The 13,141-nt window shown below is 33.3% G+C and overlaps 2 protein-coding genes across 2 annotated transcripts; both read left to right on the forward strand.

The window, feature by feature from the left end:
• Window positions 1-1,032: 1,032 nt before the first annotated feature.
• On the forward strand, window positions 1,033-5,891 carry LOC110940029. Its single transcript, XM_035977911.1, has 16 exons — window positions 1,033-1,920; window positions 2,046-2,066; window positions 2,353-2,405; window positions 2,626-2,693; window positions 2,776-3,066; window positions 3,167-3,493; window positions 3,592-3,702; window positions 3,800-3,868; window positions 3,952-4,029; window positions 4,127-4,180; window positions 4,269-4,364; window positions 4,520-4,597; window positions 4,697-4,934; window positions 5,003-5,059; window positions 5,142-5,351; window positions 5,454-5,891. The coding sequence occupies exons 3-13, from the start codon at window positions 2,381-2,383 to the stop codon at window positions 4,853-4,855; spliced, it is 1,356 nt and encodes a 451-aa protein (XP_035833804.1). The 5' UTR covers window positions 1,033-1,920; window positions 2,046-2,066; window positions 2,353-2,380; the 3' UTR covers window positions 4,856-4,934; window positions 5,003-5,059; window positions 5,142-5,351; window positions 5,454-5,891.
• LOC110939067 lies at window positions 4,857-12,914 on the forward strand. The gene is made up of 15 exons (XM_022181073.2): window positions 4,857-4,934; window positions 5,003-5,059; window positions 5,142-5,351; window positions 5,454-5,537; window positions 6,586-6,658; window positions 6,753-6,785; window positions 6,897-6,992; window positions 7,125-7,307; window positions 7,442-7,582; window positions 7,711-7,941; window positions 8,034-8,282; window positions 8,354-8,792; window positions 8,903-9,843; window positions 9,915-11,129; window positions 11,251-12,914. The coding sequence occupies exons 1-15, from the start codon at window positions 4,857-4,859 to the stop codon at window positions 12,912-12,914; spliced, it is 5,694 nt and encodes a 1,897-aa protein (XP_022036765.2).
• Window positions 12,915-13,141: the final 227 nt, after the last annotated feature.

The following is a 13,141-nucleotide window of genomic DNA, read 5'->3' on the forward strand; positions in this document are numbered from 1 at the left end:
GATGGACTCTACTAACACAATACGGTGTGGGCGTCCAAATTTGGCGTTGTTGTCAGTCCACACCCACTTTTCCACCCTATGCCCCGCGTTGTTAACGGCATTATCTACAGGGCGACGTGATTTCCACCAAGGTTGTACCTTTCTCCACGTTGACGTGGCACGTGTTGATTCGACGTGGAGACGAGTTGTTTTAACCGCAACGTTTACTTTTTAAAAATTAAAATTATTTACTTTCTAAAATTAAATTTTTATATCTATAAATACCACACACCACATCATCACCCCACTCCCAAACTTTTTATAACACCCTACACTTCCACACCCAAAACCGAAACAAGAAGAAGATATGGCAGCCATCCCGTGGACGCAAGAAGAAGACATCGCACTTTGCGAGTCGTGCATTGAAGCCTTAAGCTGCTATACGCCACGTAGCCGGTCTAGCGGCCTGTTTTGGGGGAGAATTCTACAACACTTCTCGGTCCATAGGGGTGATCACACCCGGACCGCCGACGCCCTATCCTCTCGCTTTAGGACAAAGTGAAAGATTCGAGGAACTCCACACCACGGTGAAGCACCAAGGGGGTGACCTCGGGGACTGGGAGGACGACACCATACAAGTCGGCATCATCAACTATAGGAACGAGGTTGGACGTGAATTCAAGCACGTTTCGGAGTGGCAAATTATTAGGTTTTTTTATATAAATTAGAGTGAATTGCAAATTTTGTCCCTTATGTTTATACCACATTTCAAGCGGTGTCCTTTATCTTTAAAATTGATGAGTTTTGTACTTAATGTTTCCAAATGCTACACGTTATGTCCTTTGGCTATAACTCATTTACTTTTTTCTGTTAAATTTGATCACGTGCCTTGCAAATGAGGGTAATTTTGTCATTTCACCCTTTCAAGGACTAATTATGCAAATAAAAAAACGTCTAAACATTTATTAAAATTAAAAAATACTTTAAAACAAAATATAACCCCCCCCTCTCAACTCTTTCTCTCTCTCTCTCTCTCTTACTAACCTTGTCCAACACTTTATATTCTCAGATTAAACCCAATTTTCCGAATCAAAGTTCTTGATTTGAGACCCACTAAATTAAACAATTAACAGTGGGCTTTTAACACAGAACAACATCAACTCCTAGCCCCAAAAACACATACAGATCTGAACACACACAGTGAGCAATGGGGTTTATGGATAGTTTAAAAGGAGTGGTGTCGTCCCATTGAGCGGAGGTGTGGTTGTCGCCGATATCGTCAAAGTTCGCCATCGTGCTCAACTAACCAATGATCTGTAATCAATCAATAATATCCACAATCACCAAATTCCGAACAAATTAATCAACTACAGCATGAAATTAACGTAACAAATAGGGTTCTTCAAGTCCGGCCGCCGATCTGAAAATCAGACCACTGTGGGAATCGAAGTGAAAATGTTACTGCCGTTGATTTGGTTGTAGGAATAGGGTTCTTTAAGTCCAGCCGCCGTAAGATTATCGTTTGAATCGGAGATTTCTTCAAGTCCGGCCTTCGCCACTGTGGGTATTGGTTAACCCTCTCACTCTATCTCTCTCTATATATCTATATATATTAATAAAGCAGATGATTTGGGCTATTTGTCCTTGAATGGTGAAGCCATTTTGATGACGTGGCAACCATTTGTTTAGTGAACCTTTATTTTGAGTGGGAAAATATCTACTTCATCAAACACCAACCATTACACGCGGGATCCGATGATCTTTGGGTCGGATTCATTCTTTACCAAACAAACCGACTTACAATATGGATCCTATATAAACTTCTTCTCAATCATTGAACCCTAATTTTTCTTTCTTCTCTTTGTGTGCGACCGCTGGTTCTGTGTTCTAAATCCAAATCCGCTTTACATCTTTGGTGTCGAATCTGTTAAAACTTCATCGGTAAATCTACTTGATTAATGTTAATACTCTTTATTTATGTTATAACATCACATATCCAGTTTTTTTATCTTTAAATCTAAACCGGCAGATGTTAATGATTTATTTTTTGTATTTTTTTTTTGTAGATTGTTCTACACAATCATCAGGTATGTAATGAAATTTGATACTTGCTTATTGTTTTATGTGTATTCGGATTTATTTGATTTATTTTATTTTTTTTGTTATTTTTATGTTCCTTCTTGATGCTTAGAAACCCTAAATCGGATTATCAAAATACTGAAGACGATAATAGTTAAAAATGAGCAATATTTGAACAATCGAAGTTAAATGTATTCTTTATATGTTTATTGGTTATATCAATTTTGTATTTTGCAAAACCCATTTGCCAGACAATAATGTTTATTGTTGTTACTTTTTTATACATAATTGCAGATAATTATATAGCCGGTGATCCTTTTAGATGATGAATCTGTCAACAATAGTAGGTAAATTTACTGTTTATTGTCTTTTAGATCTTATGTTTCTTTTTGGTCATAACCCTTTCGGCAGATCTTACTTTTTAATGTTGATGATAATTCTTTTTGTAAAAAATACAGATTTTTTTGATTATTTTTCTTTAATTTTTGGAACTTTTTTGTTGTTGTATATTTTTTTGCGTTAATAGTAATCCAATGTTTTTGATAAACGTTAATATATTAATTTCAGGTATCGACCCCTTGCATAACACTCCTTCATTTCTAAAGTTAATAGATGAAGATTTCCCGATTTTTTTGGTACGTTTGTTGTTATCTACTGTTTTATAATTATATATATATTATGTAAACTGATAATTTATTCGCTTTTTTTAACTCATAGGAAATACCTAATGACTTTGCATCAATGGTTTGGGGAGACCACCCACCTTACAAAGATTCAGTTAGGATTGTTGATGGTGACAATATATGGTTTGTAAGAGTAAAAAAAACTGATGTTGGCCCAGTTCTTGCTGATGGATTCACCAAATTGGTTAGGGGTACTTCTATTAGAAAAGATGACTATCTTATGTTTCAGACTTATGGACCAACCTCATTTTTTTTAATGGTCTTTAAATCATGTGTTCATAAAAACATGTTCATATCCAAGATCAACCCTCACGAAGATGTTATTGTAAGTAGTATCTTATAATATTTGTATGTTTAATAATTTGTTATGTCTGTATACTGGTATTTAATGTAATTTTTAATACTAATTATCACATCATATGCAGGTAATGGCAGATGAGTATTGGAAGCAATTTTATGGAAAGACGTTCAAAGGTGGTCAATCAACTCTGTATTTAGGAGATAGGTTTTGGAACGTTAACATGGACGGCTTAAGTGACAGATGTGTTTTTAGTCATGGATGTTCGGAGATGATAAACGAACTTGCCTTAGACAGGAGATCTACCTTTGTTTTCTCAATGCATGGAAATAAAGTCTTCGAGCTTTCAGTATTTAATCATCAAACCGGTACTCAAATTCAGAACAACAGGGTTGAGTTAGTAGTTTTGGACGACCCAATCTATCTTGACGATTGTCATGAATTTGCTTTCGAGGTTAGAATTATAAAAGTACAGTATTGTTTACTTATCGAGTATATCTTAGAATTACATAATTCATTTAACACATTGTTATTTGTTAATTTTATATTTAGGTCGCACATAAAGAGGAGTGTATTGATGCTGGAACTGTCATTGAAGAAGATGTTGTTGTGGAAAGTGAACATGTAAAAGCTCATTTGGCAAGTTTTGAAGATATGTTCAATGTAATTCTGTATATTATAAAGAAATTAATTAACTGATTTTATAAATATTTTTATGGTGTATTTTCACACTTATTTTCAATGTTTCTTAATTATATAGGATCAAGATGATGCCAAGTTTGATACCTTTTTCTCATCTCTACTTGAAATGGAAGACCTTAAGAAGAAGGTACTTTTGGTTACATGTTTCATTTATTTTTTAAATAATCATTGTTACTATTTTGTGAAACAAAAAATTATTTTGATATGTAGTTCAAAGAGAATTGGGATTCAAAAACTGAAGGCAAAGGCAAATCAAGTGTTGTTTGTGATGTAGATTCAAATATGAAGGTTTGTGTTAATTTAAGAAATTGTTTTTTTTTTAATTTTTATAATTATTTTCCCTTTATTTATTCGTTTACGAATGTTAATGTTGTATCTTTTGTAGGATGACCCGAAGGCGAAAAGTGTTGTTAATGTTAATGAAGATATATCTTTAAAGGTTGTATTTGTCTTACTTAAACTATTGTTTGTTAATTTGACTGAATGTGTTTATATTACTTTTGAAATTTATGTTTTTCTTTTTTCAGGACAAAAACATGAGTGACATGGATCTCGACAGCTTTTTGATACCGAAAGATGTTATGGTGAATGAACCGGTTCTGTGCTCCACAGTTGTTTCTGATGTGAGTTCTTATGAAAGTCTTATTTATTTCAATTAGTTTGTCACTTATGTATTTATTTACCTTAAAGGAAGGTACTTTTGGTTACATTTTTTCATTTATTTTTTAAATAATAATTGTTACTATTTTGTTAAACAAAAAATTACTTTGATATGTAGTTCAAAGAGAATTCGGTTTCAAAAACTGAAGGCAAGGGCAAATCAAGTGTTGATTGTGATGTAGATTCAACTATGAAGGTTTGTGTTAATTTAACAAATTGAAAATTTTTTAAAATTTTTATAATTATTTTCCCTTTAGTTATTGTTTTACCAATGTTAATGTTGTATCTTTTGTAGGATGACCCGAAGGCGAAAACTGTTGTTAATGTTAATGAAGACATATCTTTAAAGGTTGTATTTGTCCTACTTAAACTATTATTTTTTAATTTTACTGAATGTGTTTATATTACTTTTGAAATTTATGTTTTGCTTTTTTCAGGACGAAAGCATGAGTGACATGGATCTCGACAGCTTTTTGATACCAAAAGATGTTATGGTGAATGAACCGATTCTGTGCTCCACAGTTGTTTCTGATGTGAGTTCTGCTGAAAGTCTTATTTATTTCAAATAGTTCGTAACTTATGTATTTATTTACCTTTATAGCCCATTATGAACAATACAGTTGATGTTCGTCAATCTGTTTTGCCGCGAAAGTTGAAGGTATAGTATCATATATGCATTTTTTACTTTTAAAATGTTATCTTACAATACAAACTAATTTTATTTTATTTGGACTGATTAGGCCCATAAGAAATGTAACTCAGTTATCATTCAGTCACATGAGTCTGTAATTGCTCATCGTACCCGTTCAAAGATTGGAAACAAAAAAGAAGCTGTTGTTGATAAGCTCACGGCCGTTGAACCCGTACCTGTTTGCCGTAAACGTTCTAATTTGAAAACGAGAAAAACAGATTCATTCATTGAATTCACGAAGGTAGCAGAAGATCGATTGGTATGTGCTTGAATGTTATTAAATTTTGTGTTATTTCGTATGTTGCTAATAATTATATGTTACATATTAATTTGAAATTTTTCTTTTTTATTATGTATTCAGCGTTTACCGTGTCCTGTTTCGGATGATTTGTGTCTTTCTGTTGACAACCTGCCTGAAGTTTCGGTAAAAAACCTTAGATGTGAGGTAACAAACATCAAGACGTTAGCGGAAAGGAATGGTGATGTTTACAGGTATGGTTTATCCAAGTGGACGAGATTCTTGAAATCAAATCAAATACTCATTGGCGCTACTCTTTTCTTTAAATATGTGAAGTCTTCTCAGCTTTTGATGTTGACCAAAGTTGTTCACAAACCTTCAAAGAAAAGAGGCCGTGCGTGACTGTTTGCAAGTGTGGTCGTTAGTTTGGACTTTAGATGTTTTGGCAACATGTTGGTTATTACTTAATAGTAGCTTTGTAATGTTGTGGAACTCAGATGTTAGATATGTTCTACTTTGGACAGTTAGTACATAAAACAAGTCTATATTGTAAGAAATTAGCAGCCCGTTTTGAATTGTTATGATGGTTGTTGTTTATAAAGTTTATATGGTTTGCTTAAGCAATATGACATACTTATTTGACTGTTTTTTAGTTTCGTTCTAAATAATGTTTAGTAATCTACATTACTTAATTTAGTAATCTACTCATAAGATGTAGATTAAAAAAATTATTGCAAATATGTGTATACTTTAACCGGTAATATTTATACCTTTATATGATTGTTTTATTCAAATATTTCGGAAATTTGTTATTCATTTAAGGAAATCATTTAAGGTAATTAAACAAATTTATTATATTTTTGATTATGTCTATATTTAAAGTAATCATTTCCATTTTATGTAATTTACATTCATTACTATTATAGAATTCCAAAAATAGATTATCTCTATAAAACCAAAAAAAAAATAGTCATTTCTTCATTTCATCTTCAACGTTCTTTCAAGAGTCATTCAGATTAATCTCAACATCTATTTCTTTTTTCATCACACTTTTATACATCCAGTAAGTTTGTGAATGTTCAACTATTATGCATATGTATCCTAATTTGTTGATATATCATTTACACCTATTTTGATGTTTGCTACATATTATATATTTTTGTTATTATTAAATATTTTTAAATAAAAAACTTTGACATGTTAAATTCCAGCAGTAAGTTATAATGTTTCATTTTACATTTATTTTGCTGTATAGAAAATGGATAATAGGTTTAAACATCAATATTCATCTTCTTCCGAACCTTCCATGAATGCCGTTATGAACGATTGTAAGTGTTGTTGTTTTTTTTTTAACTAAAACATAGTACATTTAAAATTAATTCAATATATTAATTAATTTATGATGTTTCCAATATCTTTCAGATTATACACGTTGGTTAGCTTACGTTATGAAAGGTAATTTAGTATTTTATTTAATTCGAACTTTACTATTACATTCTTAAACTTAATCTCTATTTTGTTTTTATTACTTCTTTCTTCTCCTCTTTAATTATGTTTTAATTGTAGCTCACGACGCCAGACATAGAAGAAAATTAAGAAAACTATATCTTGATAATAAGAGATCAAGATGTACTACACAAGTTCATCCTTATTTTCTCAAAGGTTACTTATTTTTTATTATTACTGTTTATTTTTTCTAAATTTCTTAATGGTTTTCTAACTATTATTATAGGCATTACTAATCTGATTATGTAATTTCATATTTTATTGCTTTAACCATTATGCTCACTGCAGTTGCCGAGGCAAAAAGAAGGCGTAGGTTAAGAAAACAATATCTTGATAGTAAGAGATCAAAGTTTAATCCCAGTTTTATTCCATCGAAATTGGATTCATCATCTTCATCAGGAACACGGATTAATTTAAAGAACAAAGAAAACATAACACCTAATTCTTCAAACAGAATATTGCCTACAGATGGTTCGCCAGTTATTCCTTTAAGTTACTATTCTTTTAGTTAATACCATGTTATTAGTACATCAATATTGTTTTGCATCTTACGAAACTGTTTTTATTATTAGTTTACTAACACTAATGTGTTTATTTTTTTTTAGGAAATCGTTTAAATACTTCCCTAAACGGCCAAACTTCCAGTTTAACACCTAATACTATTAAGAAGAACGGAAAAGATGTGTTACACCCTTCTACAACACCCAATCGTACACCGTTGTCAAATATATCTAACATACTACCAGGTTTGTAAAAAAAAATATGGCTTTAAATTATATATGTTTTTCTATTATCTTTATAACTATTATATATCATAATATTAATTTTTTTATGTTTATTTGTAATATGAAATTTGTTATATTATTCTTTTTAGGAACCGGTAGCATTTGTTCAAGAATGGTTAATTCTACATCTGGGTCGGATTTAACTTTGAATGGAAAGACCAATGTAGTATTGCAAAATTCTTCTAAGTTTGTTCGAAGTTCGAACACCGCAAACAAAGAAAACGTAACACCATCTTCGTGTATTACAAATATACATTCAGAAAATCGTAATCCGTCACAGTTTACTAATGCTATGTCTTCTTTGAACCGTATTTCTCCCGGTATGTTTATAAATTATACATTTTTCAGAAAACAATTTATTGTCTACATAAAATATACCTTTTGTTTAATAATGTTTTATTTGTTACAACAGACACTGTTGCAACGTCATCTACTTTACCACTGACAGAATGTTATTCTATTACTCCGCGGATTGTGAGTAAACGAACTGCTACAGCTATGAAGGCGGATTTGTCTTCTGTTAAAAGGATGTCTTCTGGAAGGCGTAAGTTGACGCATACACCAATCGAAATAGAACCCATACGAATGGCTGATCTTGATTCTGATGATGAAAATGTTGTTCAACAAGATATTAAAGACCTCCGGAAAGGCACCTCTAAAGGTAAGCAATATTAAATCTTAATATTGTATTTTTACATTCTTAAACGTTAAATTTGGAATTTAACTGTGCAGATTACCTTGACCATGGAGACCAATCTGTTTGTTGTGGGTTATGCTATGCAAAGTTGTGGCAAACTGAAGCTGGAAAGGGTCGTATTACACTTCAACAGCGGACATATTCCTTATGTTGTGCTTATGGCAAAGTTGACTTACCTGATTATAAAGAATCTGACCCATATTACCAGATGCTTTTTCGATCTTTAGATTCAGATAGCAAGTTTTTCTTAAAGAATATTCGACGTTACAATTCAATGTTTTCCTTTACTTCTATGGGAGGAAAAGTGGATACTAAGATAAACAAAGGTAATGCTCCTTTTGTTTATAGAATTAGCGGTCAGAATGCGCATAGTATAGGTAGCCTTCTTCCTAAACCCGGTGACCAACCAAAGTTTTCTCAACTTTATATTTACGATACCGAAAATGAGCTGTCCAATAGGAAGACCTTATTTGGGTATGTTACTTTTGATCACCATCTTTCTTTTTAATCCCATTTTTTTCTATATTTAAATATTTTCAATGTATTTTATACATATTATTAATTATCTTTGATTTTTATCCCAGTGACTCAACGACTCAGACATCTTCCAGATCAAAAGAGCTTGACGATAAATTCATAAAGTATCTAACTGACATGTTAGATTCAAAAAATATGTTGGTAAAAACATATCGCATGGTTAGAAACCATCTTCATGAGAAACCCAATGTTTCTCTTAGGCTTCGGTTGATTTATCAAAGAGATAAAGATGGCAGGACTTACAATTTACCTACATCATCCGAAATTGCTGCTTTAATTGTTGGCGATGAAAATCAAAGTGTGGAACAACGTGATATTATTGTCGAAGTGCAGTCAGGAGTTCTTAAACGTATTAGCGAGTTACATCCTTCATACCTTGCTTTACAATATCCAATTCTTTTTCCTTATGGTGATGATGGATATAGGATTAACATTCCTCATAGAGATTTTGGTCCGAACACAAAGAAGACACGTCCAAATTGCACAATGAGAGAGTTCTTTGCTTATAGGATGCAGGATAGGGACAACAAATTCTCTCTAATCCTTAATGCGAGGAGGTTGTATCAGCAGTTTATTGTCGATGCATACACAATGATTGAAAGCGAGCGGCTAAACTACATAAGATTTCAGCAAACCAAATTACGATGCGAATCCTTTAACAGCCTAAGAATTGTTCAGCAAGGTGGCCAGACTGATCTGTCTCATACTGGAAAACCTGTGATATTACCGTCTTCCTTTACTGGTGGAGCTCGATATATGATGCAAAATTACCTTGATGCTATGGCTTTATGTAGGAAGTATGGGTATCCTGATTTTTTCATAACTATCACCTGTAATCCGAAATGGCCAGAGATGGTAAGGTTTATTGGTGACACATCAGTTAAGCCTGAAGACAGACCCGACATTCTTTGTAGATTGTTTAAGATGAAGCTTGATTCATTGATAAAAGACCTTAAGGAAAAAAAATTTCTTGGCGATATTAATGCTGGTACGTGGAATTTAATATTTTTTTTCATCTATGTTATTTGTATTTGTTAACATTTTATTTATTTTTGACAGTTGTTTACACCGTAGAATTTCAAAAGCGTGGTCTGCCACATGCTCATCTATGTGTTTTTATGAAAGCTGATCATAAGGTTCCAACTGTTGAACATATTGATCCTTTTATCTCAGCTGAGATTCCTGATAAAACTGAAGACCCTGAATTATATTCTCTGGTCTGTGATTTCATGATTCATGGTCCATGTGGACATGCTAACTTGAAATGTCCATGCATGGTAGGAAACCGTTGTTCTAAGAATTTTCCAAAGAAGTTTTTGGAGGCTACATCTGTTGATTCAGATGGATTTCCGCTTTATAGGCGAAGGGACGATGGTCACACGGTTGTTAAGAAGGGTGTGACATTGGACAACAGGAGCGTCGTTCCATACAACAAAAGGCTTCTTAGAAGATATCAGGCGCACATCAATGTGGAGTGGTGCAATCAGGCAGGTTCAATTAAGTATTTATTTAAATACATTAATAAAGGACCAGATAGGGCCACTGTTGTTGTTATAGATTCAGACAGAGGGATTGATGAGGAGATACCGAAAGATGAAATAAAAGAATATTACGAGGCAAGATATGTTTCTGCATGTGAAGCAAGTTGGAGAATATTTGCATGTGAAGTTCACTATCGGTATCCATCTGTTATGAGGTTACCATTTCATCTTCCAGGCCAGCAGAATGTAGTTTTCAGTGGTGAAGATGATATTGAAAATGTTCTAAACAAACCTCAGGTAAATTCATCTATTTTTTTGGAGTGGATGAACATGAACAAAAAACCTGAAACAACGAAACTTACGTATGTTGAGTTTCCATCAAAGTATGTTTGGAAGTTAAAGGATCGTTGCTGGCAGCCGCGAAAAAATTATGTTGTTGTTGGAAGACTTTATTCAGTTTCTCCTTCCCTTGGTGAAGCTTATTACCTTAGAATTCTTCTAACCAAAGTCAAGGGTCCACGATCTTTTGAAGAAATTAGAACCTATGATGGTGTTGTTTATCCTACTTTTAGGGATGCATGTTATGCTCGTGGACTATTAGACGATGACAACGAATACATTGAGTGTATTAAAGAGGCCAGTTTTACAGGAAATGGTCATTATCTTCGTTCATTGTTCGGTACACTCCTTTTGTCTAATACTCTATCAAGACCAGAAATTGTTTGGGAAAAGACGTGGGAGTTTTTGTCGGAGGACATTTTACACAATATGCGGAAGGATTCTGGTTTAAGTGGTACAACATTTTTATAAGTTTCTACTAATTTTTTTAACACCTAAATTTTTTTTTTAAAAATATTTTTCCATAGTTGTATAAAGTATGTTATTAAATATATTAATTTAAGTTTTTGTTGTAGGTTTTGCTGTCTCTGACGAGCGTTTAAAGAATATTACGTTGTCTAAGATTCAAAACTATCTTATCCGTAATGGATCCAGCTTGCATAGATTCTCACCGATGCCTGTTCCAGATGAAGATTCTACATTATATGAGGGTAATCGTCTAATAAATGAGGAGCTTTCTTGGGATAAGGACGAAGTTAGCGCTGAATTTAATAAGCTTCATAATTCTTTAAATGATGACCAAAGAGCAGTGTATAACGAGATTATGAGTGCTGTTGGACGTGGGAAAGGTGGTGTTTTTTTTGTGTACGGATACGGTGGTACTGGTAAGACATTTCTTTGGAAAACTTTAGCTGCTTCCATAAGATGCAATGGGCATATTGTTGTTAATGTTGCTTCAAGCGGGATTGCATCGCTGTTGTTGTCACGAGGCCGTACCGCCCATTCAAAATTTCATATTCCGATTAATCTTACTGAAGATTCCGTTTGTCATATCAAACCTAATTCTGAAATCGCTAATCTTATAGACGAAGCGAAGTTGATTATTTGGGACGAAGCACCGATGGTACACAAACATGCTTTTGAAGCTCTTGATCGTACATTGAAAGATGTTTTGAGTGTCTCCGATTCACGTAATTCTGAACTTCCCTTTGGTGGAAAGACTATTGTTTTCGGTGGTGACTTTAGGCAAATCTTACCGGTTGTACAAAACGGCACAAGGCAGGACATTGTACACGCCTCTTTATGTTCATCTTACATTTGGTCCACTTGCAAGGTTTTAAAATTGACCCGTAACATGCGTTTATCTGTTGGAAGCAGTAGTTCAAACATTGATGAGATAAACGATTTTGCCAAATGGCTTCTTGAAATTGGTGAAGGCAATATTGGTGATGGTAACGACGGCGAGTCCACTATAGAAATACCAAAGGATCTTTTAATCACCGATTCAACTGATCCAATTCAAAGCTTGATTGACTTTGTGTATCCATCAGTTCTTAACCGTTTTAAAGATCGTGACTACTTTTCTGAAAGAGCCATACTTGCTCCTAAAAATGAGGTTGTACATGGTATCAATGATCGTTTGCTTGCATTATTTCCCGGTGAAGAAGTAGAGTATCTTAGCTCAGATACTCTATGCCCAACTGAGGAAATTAATGATCCATTACACCAAGATCTGTATAATCCTGATGTGTTAAATAGTTTGATAGTTTCTGGCTTACCCAATCATAGATTGGTGTTAAAGTTGGGTGTCCCAGTCATGCTTTTGAGGAACATAGATCAGCAGAATGGGTTATGCAATGGTACACGTCTTCAGATCACGCGTCTTGGAAAACGTGTTATCGAGGCTGAGATACTATCCGGAGGTAATGTTGGTTCAAGAACTTACATTCCCAGAATTAGCATGATACCTTCAGACAAGAAAATACCTTTCAAATTTCAACGAAGGCAGTTTCCCATAACCGTCTGTTTTGCCATGACTATTAACAAAAGTCAAGGGCAGTCTCTTTCCAGAGTTGGCCTGTACCTAAGAGACCCCGTTTTCTCACATGGTCAGCTTTATGTTGCGTTGTCGAGAGTAAAGACAAGAGATGGCGTCAAGCTTTTGATATCTGACAAAGATGGAAGTCCAACGAATAAAACAAAAAATGTTGTTTACAAAGAAATATTTGGAAAGTTATAGTTGAGTTTTGAAAGTATACTTTCAAGTTGTAAATTTTGTAATTTATTTAGACTTACTATGTATGTGTAACTATTGGATTTTATTAAGGGGTCAATGTATGTTTAACTATTGGATTTTATTAAGGGGTCAATGTGTAAATGTTTAATATTTCGTTTTATTTGATTAAACCAAAATAATATCCCATGTGATTTAAACCCTAAAAAATATTTTGAGCGGCAATTACAGGC

This window comes from Helianthus annuus, chromosome 1 (assembly GCF_002127325.2).
Source record: "Helianthus annuus cultivar XRQ/B chromosome 1, HanXRQr2.0-SUNRISE, whole genome shotgun sequence".
Taxonomy (NCBI): Eukaryota; Viridiplantae; Streptophyta; class Magnoliopsida; order Asterales; family Asteraceae; genus Helianthus; species Helianthus annuus.